This window comes from Diadema setosum, chromosome 2, assembly GCF_964275005.1.
Source record: "Diadema setosum chromosome 2, eeDiaSeto1, whole genome shotgun sequence".
Classification (NCBI taxonomy): Eukaryota; Metazoa; Echinodermata; class Echinoidea; order Diadematoida; family Diadematidae; genus Diadema; species Diadema setosum.
Genome location: NC_092686.1, coordinates 15,058,279 through 15,081,873, shown reverse-complemented (window position 1 = coordinate 15,081,873; position 23,595 = coordinate 15,058,279). Strand labels below are relative to the sequence as shown.

At 39.2% G+C, this 23,595-nt stretch overlaps 1 protein-coding gene across 1 annotated transcript in view; it reads right to left on the bottom strand.

Annotated features, from left to right (window-relative positions):
- The window catches only part of LOC140240126 (tRNA (guanine(6)-N(2))-methyltransferase THUMP3-like), a 33,348-nt gene extending 9,787 nt beyond the window's left edge, over positions 1–23,561 (bottom strand). Inside the window, exons 1-2 of the mRNA XM_072319940.1 lie at positions 23,175–23,561; positions 19,542–19,619 (exon numbers count right to left, since the gene is read on the bottom strand). Of these exons, the coding sequence (XP_072176041.1) occupies positions 19,542–19,619; positions 23,175–23,426 (330 nt within the window). The 5' untranslated portion in view covers positions 23,427–23,561. The remainder of the gene's footprint in view (positions 1–19,541; positions 19,620–23,174) is intronic.
- Between the last annotated feature and the right edge of the window lie 34 nt (positions 23,562–23,595).

Sequence of the window (23,595 nt, the reverse complement as noted above, 5' to 3'; positions counted from 1 at the left end):
TCAGGTTTTCTTGAAAAATAAGTTCTTTTTTGTCACAATTCCGAACACCTACATACAAAGAAAATTCGTTTTTGAGCTTTTCAAGTAACCCCTCTGCTCGCGCGCGGGATGGCAAGTGCGTGCATAGTGCATCGCAGATATGATATCGATAGCTATAGCTAGACTTTTGGAGGCCGCTAGCTGTTTTGGCCATGAACTTGGAGACACGGTTAAAGAAACTAACTGTTAAAGATAATCAAGATACATCAAAATGTAAGTAAACTAGTATGATTATCTGCTGAATTACATAAGGAATCAATTTTGATCTTTTAGTTAGATATCTAACTTATATATTTGTCACGGTTTTTCTACATACTTTATAGTGTAACGTTAGTAGGCCGAGATGGTCACCTTGTAACAGAACACGTAAAAACGACTAACATTATTGGATTTCGCACCGGTCCCATGTCTGACGAAATCAAGCACCCTTGCCAGTATAAAAGAATAACGTTGTTAGAAGACAGAAAAAAACCAGTTATATCTAACGTTAACGTTACATTTCAACTGCTATTTCTACTAAAAATCTATTGCACAGGTTAGAGTAACATCGTTAAACACTAATGTTAGATCCAACATTATGCCTACGTATAACGTTGGACGTCTAACGTTAGGTCTACTGCAACAAGCCCGAACACGAAACACTGGATAATGGAACGTTAATTGTAAACTGGGTAAGCTCCTAACTGTTAGCAGGCAGTAGGTTCTAGTAACTGGCTTTTCGTTCGGGCTCACCGCTTGTTGCAGTCGAATCGAGGCCTAAAAGTTAGGGATATGGTCTAAGTCTATGTATCGTTAGATTTTAACGTTAGTTCTGACGTTACAGTGCAATGGTGTAGATTTTAGTTCTACCCCGGATTAATTGTGTCCATTTAAAACCATGACATCCCCCCCCCCCCCCGAGTTTGTCTAGTCTAACGAAGATCAGTGACCGTGCATCACGAACTTGTTAGTATTGTCACAAACCTATTTGTTAGGGTCTTTATGTTTAACGTTAGACAGTAACGTGTTAGGCCTACTAGCAACATGAAAAAGTCACACACTTTGATTTTATGTGACTATAAGGACTCAAATATGATAAACCCTTGCCTTGGATCTAGTCTACGTGGCAAAACGGTCCTAGATTACTAGATCTAGATTCTAGGCCCTAGACCAATATTGTCTAGAATTAGGCCTAGGCCCTACGAGACCTAACGTTAGACTATATGGTCTAGATCTATTCTTAGAGTCTAACGTTAGACAGTTACTACATCTGCTAGAAATCTAGGCCTAGTTTTAGGCATACTTGCCAACATTTTCATTTGAAAAATTAAGCGGTAGACTTCAGGATGCCTATGCGAGCAGCACTAGCTTGAATGCTAATGAAATCTTTCAAAAGCGGTACTGGTAGAGTTGGCAAGTATGTTTTAGGCCTAACATTACTGGTGCGTGTAGGCTAAGCCCTAACCGTTAGGCCTAGATCTAGATTTGTGTAGCCCCCCCCCCCCACAACTTATTCTTTTCTACATGATACATCTGCTAACGTTTGAACTGTCGATCAAGGACCCAGGTCGGCTTAGGCTCTACATCCAGTTCTAACACAGGTTAGAGTCGAGAAGTTAGGTTCTATCAGTGTTAGACCTAGACCAAAGTCAATCTTACCTAACGTTAGGGCTCTAAGCTCCGGTAGGTCTAGAGTTTCTAACTCTAACGCTATATGTGACCCGCTACCAGGGTACAACAAAATGGTCCTAAAGTCGGGTGAGGCCGATTATTTGAAAATTGCATGACACATTTTCCGAATCTTTCTGCTTTCAATTGATGTATAACACATCTTATAAAAATAATCGGCTGTGGAGATATCGATGTTTAAAAGAGAGCATGTCGAGACGTCTGGGAAATCACTGTTTCGAGAAAAGCGCCCTAAATGATCTCCTTGCGACGCAATCACGATCAAAGGACACGCAAGTCAGTATTCACCTCCGGACAATAGAAGGTAAGCCCTAGCAACCCCCGAAATGCTTATTCAAACACAACGTCAGCGGTCTCCTCACCGACCAATCAGTGACCAGGATGCGAGGAGAAGCGGCTGGGCATAGCGCACCCTGCCAGCACGCACCAGTCGACTAGGCAGTGTGCGAGCTTCACGCTTCGGTTAGCGGCAAACAGCAAACTGACCAATGAGATCACTCTGGTCGTTGTTAGGGGCGGAGCCTATCTGTGGCGCTCAATCCAAATGTTCGAACCAGTTTCTGCTTCGTTGAAACGCCAAAAAACATGGCCCAGAAAAACGCTATTTTTTGGTCTTTCCTTTCACCATTTTGTCTCAAAATTTTGACAGACGATAGAAGACATGTCAGACTCTAATAATATGTCAAATTCAGAAAATCGTAAGTTTTGACCAATTTTGATGCTCTAACTTCAAACTCGATTTTCATGGCTTTGACCGTGCGCGACTTTAGGACCATTTTGTTGTAGCGGGTCACATATCTTGAGCATTAACGTTAACTGTTAGATGTGTCTATCTTCTAGTTAGGCCTATACTTGTTTTGCATATTTTCTGAAAGCCTGAGAGGACAACTCTACTTCTCTGTCTACAGTCTAGATCTAACGTTAGATGATAGATTCTAGATCTAGAGTTCTAGTCACTAAAGCTCTTCTCTTACACATACCGGTACATAAGTAAAACAATCCTACTATCTCCTAGACCCTAGCCCGTAGTTGACTAGTGCAGTAGACTTGGCCTAGACCCTTGACCTAGAGGCTACCTAACGGTAGTAGGCCCAGAGGAAGTTCTACAAACTCTAATCTCTAGATCTGTGTCTAGAACTAAATCAGGACCTAGATCTAAATCTAAATGCAGTTTTACTGGCATGATTTTTATCAGTTTGGGAGATTAAAGTTGGTTCTGAAAGACATCATTCACATACTTGCCAACTCTACTGTTTTGGGCGGTAGACTATTACCGCTTTTTAGAGGTTTTGACCAGCTACCGATTTTCTCTTCTGATCTACCGATTTTGTAGCAAACCTAGGTACCATAAAATGAAATGGAAGTCATATTTTCCCTTCATTGTGCGTTGATTCCCTAAAATAAGCTAGTAATTAGAATACCGTTAGTGCACCAGTTTTCGACAGGACCCAGATTTCGACACCCAGCAGATAATTCTTATTAAATTTTATACTCAACACAAACGTCTGACTTCAACAATCAACCAAGTTATCAATCACATTTCCAGTCTTATATAAACACCGTTTGTCACTTGTCATCATAATCCGACAGTAGAATATTTAGGAGAAAAGCAACACAGTGTCAGCAGAAATTTTGATGTCGGCCATTTTCAGGGGTTCAAACAATATGACGCATTTTGTATACATCGCCGTAAAATGAAATTCACCCACGCCAGTTATCTTACTTCAGTATCAGTTTGTTTGCCAAATCCTGATGTTTGACTTCATAATCGTCTTTAGTAATTTCATGGCTGAATTCGTGATAAATGAGCAAAGTTGTAGAAAGAGTTGGCTTTGAGAATGTGGCACCAGATTTCGACATTCCCATAATAAGACACATTATAGAGGAAACAACAAGTTCTTGCGCCGGTACTTTGCTGGTTTGCGTCCACAATGCAGTGTACGCATACTGTACGCGCCATGTGATTTATGCGTGACGCGTGCTGTGGTTGTGTCGAAAAATGATGCTGGGTGTCGAAATCTGATGCCAGCGACGGCGTGACGGAAATCGCTAAAATTGAACACGAGTGCATTCAAATTGGAATTCGTTCAAGGCATATTATTATTGGCCTTTGTAGCTCAACTTCATATCGAAATTCCGAGGTAAAACGGTGCAGTATTGATGGTAAACAAGGAAATGTGCTAAAGTGTCGAAAACCGGTACCCTTACTGTACTAATAATAATTTTAAGGAACTCATTCCTCAAAAACGCCGTATTCAGTCTTCTAATATGCACACATGTATGCACACTGCAGTGGCGCACTAGTCTCTATCATATCTATGTGCGTGCAAGACTTACTGTACACGTGTACGTGTAGCTAGAACCACGCATAATTGTAATGTTTTGGTAGCTCACGTGTGCGTGGTGCGGCCGATGCGGCATACGCGTGGCATGATCCCAGCCGGCCGTGTACGTACCGTACGTGATTGTATTAAACGTAGTATGTGAATTTTTACAGACGACCAACTTGACTTCTTGTCACCTGAACTATGTGATTTTCAGTGTGCCACTGACTTGCCAGAAGTAAAGGATGACCGCATAGACAAGTTCTGGCATGAGCTTAGCCTACTCAGGAATGTGGAGGATAATTCCCTAAGGTTCCCTAAACTGTCAAAACTAGCAACGTACCTTCTTCTCATTCCTCATTCAAATGCCAGATGCGAGACCATTTTCAATATGGTCAATAAAATGGCAACGAGCATGAGATCGCAACTTGGTATTAACGGGCAAAGAAGGACACTCAAGAGATGGTGTGTATGCAACAACGACAGGAATCCGCAACATCTGCTAATTAATTTAGATTTGGTGAGGGCAACATTATGTGTTATATACCTCATTTCTAGAATCCTCTCATCTGATTGGTTAAAAGGGGAGTCATGAAAATAACTGTGCCCTATTTTTGAGTTACTGTGACCGGGGCCCGGGCACAGTTAGTAAATAGGTTTTAGAGACAGTCGCGACCCCGTACACGTAGATCGCTCATATGTACGCACCAATGATACGACCGCCGCGCATTCAATCAGCGTGCTGTAAAAGAGACTAGCAGACTGGTTTGGAGACAATCGCAACCCCGTAGTACATACACGTAACAACGTACACTGTACACATCACTGTATGCACCAGTGATACGACCGCCGCGCTCTCGATCAGCATTGATTACGAGTGCTGTAAAAGAGACTAGAATCTATATTTTCGGTATCTATATTTCGGAATCTATATTTTCGGTATATAAAACAAATAATAACTGCTTGACATTCGGGTCACAGTTAAAATTATGGGCCCTCGGTGATGTGAAAACCTTAACCATGCCCTCAGCTTCGCTTCGGGCATAGTTACGGTTTTCACATCACCTTGGGCCCATAATTTTAACTGTGCCCTCATAAGCAGTCATTATTTGTATATTATTCGTCAAACTAGCTCCACAATAGAAAGTACACTATAAGGGGATAAATTATTTGCCAATATGTTTGATTACTTTTTCACATAGCTATGCTTAGCCTACAAAAATTATTTACCAATATGTCTGATTTTATTTTTATATGCATAGTCTACAAAATAGTTTATAGATTTACATACATGGATTATATGTTTTTTTTTAATCAATACCAAGAACCCTTTAAAAAGGTTAAAAAGCATGCACCAAATCTTATATTTTGATATTGAAAAACAAAAAAAGTCCACACCGTGGGAGGGGGAACACCCCCCTCCCACACCCTCCCCCCCCCCCCCTCCCCCTCACTTAGCTCGGGCTTGGTTGCTTCGCTCCCTCGCAAAATCTACCTCTTCAGGATTTCAGAATGTTGGCAAGTATGCATTCAGATGCAGATCCAGAGATTAGCACTATACATGGGCTGAGACCTTGTGGGTCTGCTAATGCAAGATTTTGCTATTGTTAGTCTAATGTGATCAGTAAAGGTCTCTAGCTGTTTGCTAAAATCTTGGTCTTAGGAAACCTACATTCATCTTAATGTGTACTAACGTTAGTTAGACTGAGAGTAATTTCTTGTACAAAGTTGTGTAGACTATTGTCTATTACTGAGTAGGCCTAGGCCATAGACCAATTTGATGTAGTAAAAATCTTGTATGTTGATTTGCGTAAAGAGGTAACAGGGGCTGATCTAGCTTTTTATAAAGGAGGAGGTTGGGGGCGGTATGCGAGGGAGCGTAGGGACCGAGCCCGAGCGAGCGGAGCGAGCGAGGGGGGGGGGGAGGGTGTGGGAGGGGGTGTCCCCCCTCCCACAGTAGGGAGAATTTTTGAAAATCTGTGTGTGAAAATGGCGTTTTCTTGCATCTAAAACACCACTATTTTTGGTATAGAGGTCATTGCCATAAATAGAAAAAAATAAAATTACAAGTTTAAGAAAAAAAATAAGATAAAAAAAATGGTCCCTGGATTTTTTTTTTTTTTTTTTTTTTTTGGGGGGGGGGGGTTGCAACCCCCCCAACCCCCCCTCTAGATCCGCTTCTGGGTAAAATTTATCAATTTTCTAAGGGAATAAGGAAAATTATGTCTATGCAAATATTTCTTTTCAAAACCAATTTATTTTCAGTATCATTCTTGCTTCTTGCAGTTTAAATTTCATTGTTAATTCATAATCCTGTACTAGGTAATCAATAATCATTGAACTATTGATGATTGATATTTTCAGCTAGTTGTTCTACCAAGTGGACTGACAGAGTCTTGCTGGCCTTCCAGCTGTGCCACAGAGAGGGATCCGAGAGACACATCCCGACTTGCCCAAGTGTAAATAAAAATCCTTTACTATTTCTACTTTACAAGAAAGTGCAGAGTGTACGAAACTGAAAATGTTCATAAAATGATCTGTGACAACTATGTTTTCATATAGACAACTACATTACTTTACTTTGCTCGCAAAAATAAATTATTAAAAAGGAGAAACATCTATATTTACAATACATCATAAAACTAGTTACAAGGAAAATATGAAAATTGAAAATATAAATTTATTATTGTGAAGAGTCCCCTGAACGAGCAGACTTGTATTTACTGAAGAGGAGATAATGTAAGAATTAAACATAATCATCTGAAACCAACTCAGATTGGTATGAAATATATTTATCAAGTGCACTTGGCAGAGACACAAATTTAGAGTGTGAACAGATTGAAATACATCTTTAGTTTCAAATTAACTTATTTTTAAATTTTGTTGCACTGTTGTTTTCATCAAGGTTTGAGCAACACATGGACATGTCAACTTGCAGATGACACACAACTAGAGTGAGAGGGAGAGATGCCAATATCCTGCCTGGATCTAATCTGTGAATCCTTTATCCTTACTAGCTCTCACAAGTAAGTTTTAATGATTAGAAGTTAGAAATTTATCAAAAGCCAAGTTGATTACCTCATTTTACAAATTTATTTGCATATTTTAAAATTAACAAAGATAAATTTTATCTTAACGCACAGAAAAATGAAAACACTATGTTATCAAATATTTGTTAGAGGAATTACAAAAGTTTACGGTGAAGATGACTTTTATCAAAAATGCATGTAGTATCAAAGATGATGAAAATAATAAGAAATACTGAAGGACAGATATGTACATGGTTTGTGGAAGTGACACAAAGACCAACCCCTTCATTTATAGAATCTTATCTAATATCATCTGTATGCTGAATGTGTTTGCTTTTGTTTCTTCTGTTTCCTGTCACACTTCAAGAAGAATAATTTTTGAAGGTCTGACTAATTCTCTTTGAACTAGAAACAGCAAAGAACGGAAAAGGTGAATCTATGCAGAAGAGAAAGAAAAGAGACAGATGTCTTGACTGCTGTCTTCATCGTTACATCCACCCTGTAATCTGTTTTCAAAAGGAATCAAGGAAGTAAACAATGGTAACTTCTAAGCTTCAAATGCGACTGGATATTTAGTTGAACCTTTTTGATCATGATTATGTTGACTTTTGATTGTTTATTTAGCATAAAAACAGTCCATTTTCACCCGAGAATAGAAGTATGTTGTACATGTACCGGTATTGTACCTAGGGTCTATTATAGTAAGTTACTCCAATCAAAATTCACATGAATTTGTTTCTAATCCTTTTTTTTTTTTTAATTAAGTCTTTGTTCAAGGTGGTTGAAAGAGGCAAATTATGTCTCAGGGTACATTCCACACATCTGTCCCGTTTTCATTCTTCACACTAAACTTGGTTTTATATAGAAGAGATGTGATTTGTTGCATTAAAGATACAATAATGGTGGTTCTGCTGCTGATGGTAACTCCCACTGAAACTCTAATTTTTATTGACTGCGAAGATAGTAACCATGGTAGTTATCTTTTGATGACAATTACCATAACATTTTGCAATGGGGCCTTGACAAGTTTCAAGCTTAGATAGGTCAAAGGTCTCAGCAGTCATCCAACCATTACAATGTTGCTTTCTCCCTCAAATCAAAATTGTACGAAACTGCATTATCAGGCTTGCACTTCGTTCACATTGTTTAAAATGCAAAAAATGGATATTTGTATTTATCGCTTAAATAATGTGTAGTAATGTGATCTTATGGTACTAAATGTTTTAGTGTGATGCTAGCTAGAAATAGCTCTTGACTACTTAGTGACCTGGAGTTAAGCTCAATAATGTTTTAGATTTATATAATCTTTTTTTTTTTTAATCCTTATAATAGCAAGCGTTTAAATGTGTCATTTCTAGCATATAGAATCAATATGTCAAAGGAGACATTAGTTCTGTGTGTCTTTATCATTACTTTTGCCATTTAACCTTTGATTTTGCCGTTAAAATAAAAAATAACATGTTTGTTTCACCACGAATAAGCAAATATGTCATTCCTCTACCTCTCTGTCCCCCCCCCCCTTCCCTCCAGGAACAGCCCTGCCAGGCTATCCAGTCAGCAACCAACGTCTGAATGCAGGGCATCATTGGAACCTCACTTCCTACACACAAGGGATGCCTTCATTTCCTGTTTTCAAGTGTATTCACAACATATTTGACTTTAGTACGTATTTTATTGGGAATTATTACTTACGCTAGATGAGGTGTAAATTTGATTTCATATGTGATTCCTCTTAGTTCTTTAGTGCTGAAGTACAGCAATGACCGATATTGAAATGTCCACAAAACTACTTTGTTAATGTGATTTACAGTAGAATTGGATACATTTTCAATTTTGAAGGCAGCGTTATTAAGATCACAGTGCCTAACAGCATAGATCATGGAGATTGATCCTATATATACTTTGAAGCCAAAGCGTCAACGTTAAAATCCTGTCGGATTGCAATGCTTTTTTTACAACAAAAGGGAAGGTGAACTTCATCTTTCTTCAACAGATGGAGGAAAAAGAACATGGGACATTGGTCAGCGAAGAAGAAAACTGCAAGACACTAAATATGCTGAAGTAGTGAAAAAAACTAGATAACATCACTCAAGAAGAATTTTGTGAATCTGAATTGAGATGGCACAAAGATTGCTATGCTAGTTTCAGCTCTGAAAGAATACTAGATAGACTGAAGGGACGAACAGATGTCAAGGCTTCTAGCTCAACACCTACGACAAGAAGTTGTGAAAGTAGAATAGACTGGTCGAAATGTATGTTTTGCCAAGAAGAAAGAAATGCAAAATTGCATCACGTACAGACTGCAATAAAGAGTGAAGATATCATTAGGAAGGCCCAAAATGATCCTGTCAAGCAGCTGAGGCTCTCTGGGGTAACTGATTTAATAGCAGCAAGAGCTAAATACCATCTTGGGTGCTTGGTAACCTTTGAATGACCGAACGAAGATCCACAAAAGATGAGGGCAAGAAGAATATCCAGGAGCATTTGATTGATGAGCATCTGATTAAACTCTGCACGGAACTTTGCATAGGCCTTGCTAAAGGGAATGTTTATCTGATGTCTGATGTATGGGAAAACTTCAGGAGTTCATGCATAGATTTGGGTATTTCTATTCCATTGAGGTATCAGAGCAGGAAATCAACTTTCTATGAAGCAATACAGTTGGTAATTGGAAAACAGGCCAGTTACGTGAGGACTCTTTCTACAGGTTCTTTGCTCATGTACCCAGGGGAACGTCATCTCAAAATCTCTGACAAAGTCGTGTCAAAGTTTGTTTTCATCTGATTCTGAGTCCAGCCAAGACTCTGATACTCCAATGATGAGATTGACTACAGGAAATGCATGTCATGAGCTAGTTCACATTGCCATGAGAGTGAGACAGGATCTGCTTGACAGCCCTGGTCTTTCATGTACCTGGCAAGATCTTGATCAAGAACACGTGGATCAAGTCATTCCAAACAGCCTATACACGCTGGTGAGGTTGCTTTTCGGGGGAATGGATATATGGTACATGAGGAGAGAGAAGAAAATGACAGCATCAAACAAACTGTATGCAGTATCGCACAGGACATTGTGTATGCAGTATCTAACAGACGAAAGCTTTACTCCAAAGCATGTGGGTTTGGGTCTTACCCTCCACCAGGTTACCAGATCGGAGGCACTTCTTGATCTCTTCCATGCTGCAAATCACACGATTGGCATAGACACTGTGAGAAGAATCGATAAAACAATAGCAAATGCGATACTAGACAAGTATGCAAAGAATGGTTATGTCTACATCCCATCTAATATCGTCACTGGTAGAATGGTTCACTGCTCATGCGATAATATTGATGTTCTGGAAGACACTCTCGATGGAAAGAACACATTCCATTGCACACAGATGATGGTTTGGAAGAGAGGTCCAGCTCCTAAGCAAGAAAGAGGGGAAGTAGAGAGAATGCACTTCCTCAGGCCGAGAGCTATCAACCCTGATGCCCTGCAGGAGTTTCAGAAGCTTGATAAAGCAGTTCTTCCACATGGCAAGAGGCCAGCTCCTTCATCTCATGGTGAGAGAAACAATGAGGTAGAATTCCGCAGTAGCATTAGCGATGAAAGGAGTAAGGCTCGAAGTAAAAATATGGCATGGATTGTATCACGTGTACTTGGGGAAGAACAAAATCAATCTGTTCCTTCATGGAGAACATTCAATGAAATGACAAGTGTAGTTGATCCTCCTATGACAACGGCAGGAATGCTTCCAATCCTGCAAGCGCCAGCTGATGACAACGACACACTCTATTTATTGCCATATCAACGCATCTTGGACAGGAGCATACTATCATCACAGCTGATCAACCATTGTACAGTAGAGGAAAGGAACTGACATGGGCCAACCCTAAGTTTGGAAAAGTAATTTTCCTCCTTGGCGGACACCACATTACTTTCAACTTCCTGAAGGCTATTGGCAAACATATGGAAAGTGCTGGACTTGATGATCTGTGGGCAGAAGCAGGAGTCTATGCCACGAACACCACAGATTCCATGCTTGATGGAAAGGCCTATTACTGTGCTGTTTGAGGGCACCAACTAACATATGAGGCACTATGGCGCATCAAGTGGCCACTATTCCAGAAGTGGCTTTCTGTGAACTGCGCAGAACGCGAATTGCGTCTTTCGGGACTTGCCAAAGACGTTACGCGGAGTTTCAAGGAACAGAGAAGAAAGGGTAAAGATGCATGTGGATCAGTGTCACTGCTTATCAGTCTTCATAACTCAGAACAAGATCCATGGTCTCGTCAGAGAATTTGACAGGAGCTTTTCTGACAACCCAAACTTTGGCATTACGAGGAATGACCAGGCAAGGAACAAGTTTTGTGTCATATGGGTAGAGCGGTCCAGGATAACGCAAGATATGCGTTCATTGTACAACCTTGCAGATGAGGAAGATGTCCCCGTCATCTGTGTTGATGGCCTTTCTTTGAGGAGAGAGCATGACATTGAGGATGTTGGCAAGCTGACAACACAGTTGGTAATGTTGGATGTGTTTGGTGCAAGAAATGCAGAAGTTGAAGGAGAATGCTCTAGAGGTGACTCGCCATCCTCTGTCAGGGAACAGTGCTTAGTGTCACGTGCTACAAGGGATGTTGCAACTCCTGACGTTATGAGAGATCTGCTGACAGCAGAGCATCGTGGAAAACAACAGGTGATATCGCTTGTGAAGGAGCGATTGATTGAAGGCACAACTGGCTTTCATGCCACCATGAAGAAAAATCGCTCACGTACCTTTGCCCATCTCTATAAGACTAAGATAACAACTACGCTTCAAACTCAAAAGACTATCAAAGCTGATCAAAAACTTATGCAGCGTTTGTTGAATGCTGTCACCGGAGAACATGGGAATGGCCAGTGTTCTCGAGCATGAACTGTCACCCATTCCTTTGTCATTGGCCAACATTGGTGGCGAACTTAATTCAACTCCTAAGGCAGAGCTTATCAGTGCCTTAATGGATGAAGTTCATACACCATCAAATGTTCCGGATACCAACCTGAAGACATGTCTACTAATAGATGGTCATGCACTCATCCAAAGCTTGGGGAAGCCACGTGGATGTCGAACATTTGGTGAATATGCCGATGTTTTCACAAACGTAGTGACACTGAACTTCGGGAAAGTTACAACAAGGATAGATGTAGTGTTCGATCGTTACATTGGTGGATCGTCAATCAAAGCGGCTATGAGGAAAAGGCGAGTGGGCAAGAAGAAGCCAATACGAAAGCTCATCGATGGACCCCACACCCTACTTCCTCAGACATGGAGTCAGTTCATTGCACTAGATGAAAACAAGGCGGATCTTGCAGCATTCCTGAGTACATCGATGATGGAAATGTGTAAAACTTTACCAGAACAGTATGAGCTGGTAACAGGAGGTGGCTTCTCGAATGGAACAGAGGCACGGTCTTCTAGAAGGAACAGGATACCACTTCAGACTAACCATGAAGAGGCTGACACCCGTTTAATACTCCATTCATTAGAGGCCGTCAAGAGAGGCTTTGAAAGGATCGTTGTTCATTGTCGCGATACTGATGTGTTGGTGCTTCTGATTCACTTTGTCTTGCATGAAGCCTTGGAAGTTTGGATGATCTCTGGAAATAGGCAGCAGAAATGCTATCCACTTCATGAATTGTCAGAGACACTGTCTCAAAGTGCAGAAGAATGTCTCATTGGGTTTCATGCTTTGACTGGCTGCGATACTACTTCTGCTTTTCGTGGTTATGCAAGAAGTCATGCTGGAAAGTTTTCCTGAAAAATCCTCTTCTGGTGAAAGGGATTGGTCATGACAGAGAACTTGAGCCAATTGAACAGTTTGTTTGTCAGTTGTATGGAACACCTATCCAGGCCAATGTAAACTCAGCTAGGCTTCATCTCTTCGGTAAAGTAAAGAAAGGTCTCGAAATGCTACCGCCAACAAAAGATGCACTGCAATTTCATGTTGAAAGAGCAAACTACCAGGCAAAAGTGTGGCTGCAGGCAGACAGAGAAGAAATTGTGATGCCATTCCCAGCATCGACCCCAGCATGGGAATTAAAGTCAGGTCGCCTGGTTCCCATCTTGACATCCATACCACCAATCCCAGTTTCTTGCTTGGAACTAGTGTCATGCAGTTGTAAATCCAAGTGCAACACAGCCAGATGCAGTTGTTTCAAAAACGACTTCAAGTGCACATTTGCCTGTGCATGTGATGCAATAAATTGTTGTAACCCAGCATACTGAATGTACTTGGGCAATCTCACAATAAGTGGGGCACATAAGCGGGACATTCAGGCTGCAAATTGAGTTTTGTTAATTAAATGCCACTTTATTATTTTCATGTAGCGAAATATGTGTTCTGTCATAATCAAAATGTGAAAAGATAAGTTAGGACCACCTTTTCTTTCTACTGGACCTTGGATCATCATGTTCACAAAAGTGAAGGTACGTAACATGGACAGACATTGGTCCCCTTCAGCAGTATATTTTATTCATAATTTGAAAGAAGCTGTAATTAATATTTTCAGGTACCATGCACAATGAAAGCAAAGTTGAATATTTCCGTGGTATGTACATTATTTTATGAAATATTGTGAAATGTTAACATTGATTAATCATAACATTATTTACATGTTTAGTTTAAATTCTCTGTTAAGCCAATGTGGAAAGCAAGGGCCTTTCAAAACAACTTTTGTTACTTTTTATACTGTGTATGAATTACTTAAAGTAATGAATGCTCTTCATAGAAATACAATTGTTTAAAGTTACAACACAATGTTAACCATGTGGTCAAGGAGCTTGTGTCATAGAAGGTACAAACATGGACAGACGTCTGTCCATGTTCGTACCTTCACTTGTGTAATGGATCAAAATTTCTAACAAGAGACATCTGTATGCTCTGATCTGCTAATAAAAAAAAACTATTACATGAAATGAAATTATTTTGACCATGTAAAATTACATCACCTGAAGGATAATAATCATGAGGGGAATCTGATCTTGAAGGTACAAACATGGACAGACGTCTGTCCATGTTCGTACCTTCACATGTGGAATCATCCAAAATTTCTTATTAAAACCATCTGAGCTCTCTAATCTGCTAATAAAAGTAGTGTATGACATGAAATGAAAGTATCCAGATCATGTTTAATTCTATTATTAGAAAGATGTCACCATCATCTGTCAAGGAAGGTACGAACATGGACAGACACATGCGTTTACTGTACAGGTTGTCTGTCCACACAAAAAATTAATTCACACATATTTTTGAATGATCCACAAAGGAAAGTGATTTCAGACATTGTTAGTATATGATGTCTTTCTGAGGCCATAAACCTTGATGACTCATCCTTCTGTATTTTTTATTAAATTTCAATGAAGGTACAAACACTGGTGAAGGTATGTAACAAAGTGGACAGACAAGTTTTTGGCTACTGTCAAGTCACGGCAGAAACTTGTGGGACTTCCCTAGGGAGTGGAAGTATACTGATTATGTAGATGCTGGCCTGGCATGTCTTATGAATCCAAGCAACTGCACTGATATGGCTTATTTTTCAAAAAATGAGTCTCCTTAAAAATCTGTTACATACCTTCAAAAAGTGGACAGACAAAGCAACACTAAGTTTGATTGCCAATTGCATTAAATTTGCTTTCAAGCTAAGCTAGTTTTGGTTAAAACATTTCAACTTATCCCGTAATGAAACTACTTAATCACCAAAACTCTCTTTCTGCCCACTGGGAACAAAAAAAAAATTAACAGGTGAAGGTACGTAACAGGATGGACAGACATGCCTACATCATACAGGCTATAACTGAAATCCATTTTCATTTAATAAATGAAGTAAATCTGAAAGGTAGAGACATTTCTTATTTCAAATCTGATGTAGATTGTACAATGGAACTGTTCTGGATTCGGTTTCATTGCTATTTTTTTTTAGATTACTGTTTAGATTTCTGATACTTAAAATGTCCCGTTTTCTATGCCTGTTTTACTGTCTAAATTGACGTTTAATGTGATATAACAAAAAATCCGCCTATTGAATGAACTCAATGTTATCTATACTATCTCTCACACTTATTCTTTTCAAGAAAATATATAAACATAAGGAGGCAAATCTGAATTACTTTTATCATCAAAGCTCAAATATCAAAAGTCGAAAAGGGAATAGTTATTGTGGGATTGCCCACATGTATATTGACTTTATCAATATAATCAGTGCAGTTTGGTTATTTGTCATTTTACAAACTGATTTGATGCATGTACAAACAGAGATTTGTGCATGATAAAAGATTGGCAGAAACGAGTATGATTTCCAGCGGTATGGAAGAAATATCAATAGGTTTCTGAATACTTTTTCATCATTTAAGAACTTTGGGTATTTTTTTTTCTTTTTTCCCCCTAAGTTCAAAAATTGACGTAGGATGACATCATCCTTGGAGTAAGTTGCAATTTACTAATGAATAAGGGAAATAATCTTCATTATTTTTTTTAATACATTAGCAATGCTTTGAGAACGATTCCAGTTTTTGTAGCACCTGAAATGATTTGTTTGAGTTTTAGCCAGTCAGTATAAAAAACAAAGCAAAGATTTAAAGATGAAAATTAGATTCCTCCAAAGTTTGTGCCTTGTCGAGATCTCTATCAAAGAAATGAGAGGTAAGATAGGTTTATGAAATTTTTTTTTCTTTAATAGTGGAACTAAATCGTGCTCACAGTGAATTAACATGGCCTAAACACACACACGTGTGAGTTTGCATATTCTGATAGTTCAACTCTAATACAGAGATGACATTTGAATTGCAAAATATTTTCAGTTCAGTTGAAAAACCAGCAGGGTTTCACAGGTTTTCAACAGATTTCACACGTGATCAATTGTTTTAATTTCAGTAATTGCACTTTGAATAACTGCGCTTTGTATGGTTTGTGCAATATGAAGAATGTCATGTCAAATGTGATATATTAGCATTTTGATGGTAGAGGAGGTATTTTCATCCAGTGTTGAAATATCATATTCTAACATTTATCATTCTTAAAGAGATGTAATAACTCTCTGAGGTATTAGAATCGCTATTTTTTTTTTATAAATAATTTTGCCTTTAACTGTTCTCTGTTGTAAAGAAAAATGTCAAATAGAGGACACGTAAACGTGATGTGTCCATATGGAGTATAGAAATGCTGTAATTGTTTTTTTTAACATGTTATGAATATGTTTCTTTCACATGTGCTTTAATTATGATATTGCTTATATGTCAGCTGTGCAGGGACTTAGCAATTCTATTAAAGTAGATTTTGGCAACTTTGAATTCAGAAAAGTATTCAAGGGATGCACTACTCTAGCATTTTGCAGGGGCAGTAGTTTATTTTTATCACTTTCAATTGAACATTCAGTGCAGAAATCTTAATAGGTCTACAAAAGTCGTGACTGATATCAACCAAATTCAAAGTAGACTTTTGAATATGTGCAATTGTGGCAGCTATTTCAAGTGTGGTGTACTACTTTTAGCACTATATAACAAAAGTTCAATGCATTTTGATAATGATGAGAGTTAACCAAAATATGTTTACGCTGGGATATATATTGAAAGACTTCAATGAAAAAAAAAATGGAGAAGTTAAACTATTGCCGGTAGAGAAGAATCTGCTTCTCTAAAACTCGTGCAACTTCTGAGATGGTAGACAGTAAGCATATGTGATTTGTAACTGTTAGAAACTCACATTTAAGGATTGTTTTCATATTGTTGAAGACTACATGCTTATCTACTCCCGGTTATTCGGAGCCCTCATGACTGTTTACTGGTGTACTTTATGGTGAGATCATAGGATTTATCTACCTTTTTCAATCTCATGTCATACTTTCAGTGGTGTACAATCACACATTCCTTTGCAAATATTTAGAATTGAATTTGCCCTTAGAGAATGCAGTACATTGTATCTCCAAATAATAGGTATTACAACTGTACCAGAGGCAGATGTACAGTGCATGTTAAGATGATGGCGTTATGATACATGTAGTATGATTTATTCATGAATGTATCCACTACATGTATGTCATTTGTTGTGTTATGCATAATGACGGAAACTTAGATCAGACTACTAATAAATATTGTCAATTCAGCAAGTCTTTTTTTTTTTATATGTGTGTAATGAAAAAAAAGGGGGGTCATGAAGTGACCGCCAACAAAAGTTGCAGTACAATTTCATGTTGAAAGACCACACTACCAGGCAAAAGTATGACTGCAGGCAGAAACAGTAGAATCGTGATGCCCTTGCCATCATCGACCTCAGCTAGGTAATTTACGTCTGTTCACCTGGTTTCAATCTGGTCATTCATACCATTCATCACAATTTTCATCTTGGAATTGTGTCAAGTAGATGCAGATCCAAATGCAACACAGCCAGATGTAGTTGTTTCAAGAAGAACTTTAAATGCCCATCTGCCTTTGCATATGATCCAGTTAATTCTTTTACCGAACATACTGCATGGCTGTACATTTACTTTATCGACGTGGTTGATATACAATCAGCACAGTCTGTTTTGTTGTCAAACTGATATGATGCTTGTAACATAGATTTGCATAATGCTGAAATCACCTGCTGCTAACATGGTAAAGGTACGCTGATGACAATCCATTCTCGAAAAAAAAAAAATATCGTCTCCCGTTCATTTTTTGATTGTGTATAGATTGACTATGTGAACATTTTATGAGATAATGGTGATTGAGAGAGATGTTGTCAGGTGGCTGGGGAATTTTGAGTGTTCATGATCACTAATTAGGTTGTTGTTGTCGTTGAAGATGTGACAATATAGAAAGAAAAGAAGTTGGTATGTAATCAGAGAATCATATCCCGGATACATGATAAAAAATTATATAATTTTTGTATGTCATCGAATTCGTGTTCATTAAAAAAAAACGTTCATTTACGGTTTCCAAAGTTTTTACACAATCAACCAACGTACAAGAAATACTCATATTAAGTAAGTCTCCCACGGGAAGACAGATTAAAAATAAAATGTGAATTCAAATACTTTATCTAATAACAGTTTACATAAATAAAAGGAATTTTATGCCTATCCGTTGCGTGTGCTTGCATGCTTTCCCCAAGCATATACTCGGGGAAAGGGGTACAGGATGAGAAATTTTGATATAATTTTTTTCTCAATAAAATGTAATTATCAAGGTTTCCATGACAACTACTTCAAAATGTAATAAACAATGCGTATTTAACTTCTTTAGGTTTCATTGTGCAACTGACATATTTCTTTTTAAACAGAAATATTTCAAATGTTTGTGTATGTTTTAGATTTACGCCATGAATATTTTAAATTTTCTGAGACTCCACATAATGACCAGTTGCTATGGTAACAGCACTACTGCATGCCCTCTATAATTTTTAGGGCAAAGAAGCACATTTCATTAATATCAAGTTGTTATAAAGGAGCTGTTACAGTCAATTTTTCAACACATCCATTGACTTTGCTAATATATCAGATAAATGGCCATTTGTGCTTAAAATGTGTATAGGCGTACGCTATAGGGATCCTACATTCAATTTCTCTTTCAATATGCGCGTCCACTAAAAATACATCGTTCCATTTGGGATAACACAAAACAAGTTATATTTAACCTTATCTCACAATTTCTTTGTTGCATGTGATTTCAGAATATATACAATATGTCCAGTAAATAAATACTTGTAAATAGTTCGATTTAGATAGTGTAAAAAAAACTTTGAAATACAAGTAGATTTCACAAACGATAATTTTGAGTATGTGTGTGTAATATTCAAAATTGAAATGCTCATTAGTCAAATCTTTAACTTCAAATTCAAGAAAAGACTTTTGTAATTTGAAAGGTACTTATTAATAATTACTTATTTCGACAAAAAAATAAAAATCATGATTTTTGACATTCTTTCGCATTTTGAGCTAAAAATGACATTTTTCAGCAAAAATACGCTTAACATCCAGCCATACGCTAAACTTCAGTATTTTTGCAAGACTTTCAGCTGGGAAACTTAGCATTAACAAATTTTGCCGTCCAAAGTAAAAAAAATCGTCTTGGCTGGCCTACTAAAAATATTCCCGGTGGCAGATACATTATCACCAACCGTGTATCATAATACCTGGTACTAGTGGTAGCAGATCTATTATTTGCAACCTGTATAAGTTAAACCCGAGCACCGAGCACAGAATTCAACCTGTTCTACTACATTGATTGTTTGTGCAACTTTCCTTTCCCCTGGCATTTTAGTGCTTGAATTAGAGAATGTTAGATCTGTTAATTCTCCTCTCAGACATTTCCTCTGCATTATCTTGCAAAATTATATGATTGTCTGAAATGAGCACTTTTAGTATTTAAGGGTGCAAACGACATTTAAAACTTGGTACCCTGAGTGATGTGGCATGACATTTTATAAAGCTGAAAATGTGTCAACCTAATGCACTTGTGGAGACTTGTAGTAATACACACCTTGTCTTGAGAAAAGTCAACTTGAGTGAAGTGACCAACAAGAACAGACAGATTGTCCACCGATCGCAGTTGTGACACCTACGGAAGCAATGAAATACAACAAAGTGATATAATCCACAAACTTGATTCAGGCATGAAACACGGGCACAGCAACAATGGATTCTGATTTATACTTTTTGATCCTTCAACAGATCTTTATGATAGCTTAAAATCAGAGGGGTGGGCTGTGGGGGTCCTCTTTATTTTAAAGACGTTGTTGTCTGCCAAGAGAGAGAAAAAAAAAAGCAGAGACTCCAACTCTCCCGCTTTCGACGGGAGATCTCCCGCCGAAAGCCCGTTTTAACAAAATCTCCCGTTCTCCCGCTTGAGATTTAATTTCTCCCGCCCTGGCTCTGTGTCTCGCGCTTGAAATGATTTCTTACTTAGTGTCATCATATGTTGAAAAATAAGCCTGAGATAGCACGGGAAAGCATCTAGAACCCTAGAGCTTCCTGGCCCCTGTTTCATAAAGTTGTTCATAAAGTTACGAACGACTTACGAGCGACTGGTGATCAGTTCTTGTGGTGAATTATTGAAATTCTAGTAAGTATAGACTGATTCGGGCTCGTTGAGAGCAGCAGACAATTTGTGGCACTGGGCGTAGCCATGAGCTCATTTTGTGGTGTCTTAGCCGACCCCCCCTCCTCTCCCCCACCCCACGGGCAACATGCACTTGTAACAAAGGTTCACGCACTAAGCAAGCATCCGCGCACTCAGTACGAGACGCCTATTGGCTAAAACAACCATGCATCAGTTTTTCATTCCGTGCGCATGCTAATGTAAGGAGAGGGGTGGGGGAGTGTGGGGGGGTCGGCTGAGACACCGCAGTAATGGCACTGCCCATTCCAAAAATACACATAGCGCGTCACAAAATCGGTCTATAGCACATCGCAACTGATCACCAGTCGCTCGTAAGTTGTTTGTAACTTTACGAACAGCTTTATGAAACCCCCCCCCCCCCCCCCCCCCCGGGCCCTTAGGTATGAGTGGGCCCTGGACAACAGCTGCAAGGAACTTCGCGCTCGTGATGTGCAGTTGGAGTCTCCCGTTTGCTAGGGGTTTCAGACGAGAGAATCTCCAGATCAGAAGGTGCTTGGGGTTGGAGTCTCTGAAAAAGGAGAGAGAGAACTAAACAAAAAAGTATAAAATTAAATATATGCACACGAGTACAGGCTGATGTGTAGCATGCTATCATTAAAGGGCTGAAAATTCTATTATGTTGATTACTCGTTGTAGTATTTCAAATTCAATAAATATATCAGAAATCATACAGTCGCGTAGTCCCCGTTGATTTTTTTTTACTACTGTTATATCTTTCTTGAATTTGTTCATTCTTCCACAAATTATTCTTTTACATCATGTGTAGAATCTATATTGAAAGTAGCCCCGGGGACTGCGCCACAAGGCGCGGTACTGGCGGCTACCTCGCAGCTGAGCGAGAGCAAAAATCACAAATAACTCCCTATTGCCACATTCAGGGTGACTTCACAAATAAAGCATGACTACATTTCTATTATAAACACAGCTCAAAAAATGAAATATATATTACCCAATCGACTTGGTTCTTCTCACCAATTTATCTGGGAACTGCAAAATTTTCCACATTTTTTAGGAGTAATAAGCGGCCTGCCCTAGTGGAGAGCCTTGCTGCCATTTGTATACATCCATTAGTACGCATCTACACATGCGTGAACAATGACAGTACGATAAAAAATTGCAACATCATGTAGTGAGCAATACAGCTGACACTGTCAACGCATGCACTGCACTGCATGCATGCTGTGCGCATGTGCAAGGGATTGTGAGTTTTAGTGAGCGTTGGTGAGCTGAAGATATTCGCCTTATAAGACAACATTTTCTGCATCATAAGCAATGAAATGCATCAAACAGTCACCGATTGGAATCATTTAGGTTTAATCGACCCATGTATAAGACAACATTTTCTGCATCATAAGCAATGAAATGCATCAAACAGTCACCGATTGGAATCATTTAGGTTTAATCGACCCATGTATTAAAGTATTAAAGTAGTTTTTGTTGAAAAATTAGGGAAATATAGCGCCGGAACGGCACCCGTTTTATACAAGATTTAGATCTTAATGCGAGTGCAGCGGCTGTCGCAGTTATATTGAAAGGGGTAATTATGGGATTCATTTGATGCTATTTTGTGAAACCGAGTCATGCATTCAGCTAAATTGATACAAACGAATAGACTCTACCATGAATACAGCTATAGGCCTAGATCTACAGCATATGTGACCCGCTACAACAAAATGATCCTAAAGTCGGGAGAGGTCGATTATTTGAAAATTGCATGGTATAATCCCCTAATCTTTCTGCTTTAAATTGATATACAACACATTTTATAAAAATAATCGGCTGCGGAGATATCGATGTTTAAATGAGAGCATGTCGAGACGTCTGGAAAATCACTGTTTCGAGAAAAGCGCCCTAAAAGTCTTCCTTTCGACGCAATCCCGATCAACACACGCAAGTCAGTTTTCACCTCTGGACAATAGAAGGTAAGCCCTAGCAACCCCCGAAGAGTTCATTCAAGCACATCAGCGTCGGCGGTCTCCTCACCAACCAATCAGTGACCAGGATGTGAGAAGCGGCTGACCATAGCGCACCCCGCCCACACGCACCAGTCGACTGGGCAGTGTGCGAGCTTCACGCTTCGGTTAGCAGCAAGCAGCAAACTGATCAATGTGATCACTCTGGTCGTTGTTAGGGGTGGAACCTATCTGTCGCGCTCAATCCAAATTTTCGAACCAGTTTCTGCTTCATTGAAACGCCAAAAAACATGGCTCAGAAAAACGCTATTTTTTGGTCTTTCCTTTCACCATTTTGCTTCAAAATTTCGACAGATGATAGAAGACATGTTAGACTCCAATAATATACCAAAATCAGAAAATCGTAAGTTTTGACCAATTTTAATGCTCTGACTTCAAACTCGATTTTTACGGCTTCGACCGTGCGCGACTTTAGGACCTTTTTGTTGTAGCGGGTCACATATTAATGTACCATTTCAGACAAACACCATATATTAAGAATAAAGCACCAGACAGAAAAGTCTGTCTGTCCAGAGTTTTTTGTTTGGTTTTTAAAATAATTTTTTTCACTTTTATGGCTCTCCTCTGTTAAAATAGGAAGGGATTCTGTGAAGCCAGACGTAGTCTCTGCAGAACATATCCCCAATGGCAAGATACAGACCGATCTTTTGGTCAAATATCTAGCTTGTACAAGCTTAGAACAGTCTCTGTGTAAAAAGGTTTACTTTTGATTGTACGAGTATGATGATCATCACTGTGACCGAGATGGTGACTGTAAATTTACTGTGGGGTGGGAGCTTATTGCAAAATGAGAGGGTAGGTGGTACAGTTGACCAAAACTTTGGTCTGTATCTTGTCGGGAATTAGCCCGACCAGACGCTGTTAATACGCTACGCGAATACACCTGTCGCGCTACGTGTATGTACAGCGGCGACTGGGCTGTGTATTTATAGTTAGTCGGGAATATATGGATGTTACGCGGAGACTAGCTTGTCTACGTTAGTAAAAGTAAAAAAAAAATACAAATGTTACATTTCCGAACCTGTCTGACTTCCTGATATGGTATCTCAAACAAGATACGTCCTCTAAATTTCTTCACTTGTCTTGGACGAGCAGCGGAAGTGAACTTTTCCACACATTCCTGAGTGGCTAGATACTCGAATCCCGAGTTCACGGTGGCACATATCGTCGCAAGATTTTCTCTTGTTGCTTCCATCTCTGGCGCACCTTGAGCACCTGCCATTCTGGAGATAAGCCAGCTGGAATATCTACGTAGTTGGCACAGAAGCTGCATGTACAGAAGGAACGGTGAAAATCAAGGACAAGGAGGTGTGTGCTACCGCCTCCTTCGTGCTCACTTCGTCTTACCTCTTCGCAGGAATCAAAGACAAAGTCGAAACTAGCGGATCACTCGCTCGCCGCGCCGCCGCCGGGTCGCCGCCGGGTCACAATCAACTGCACGC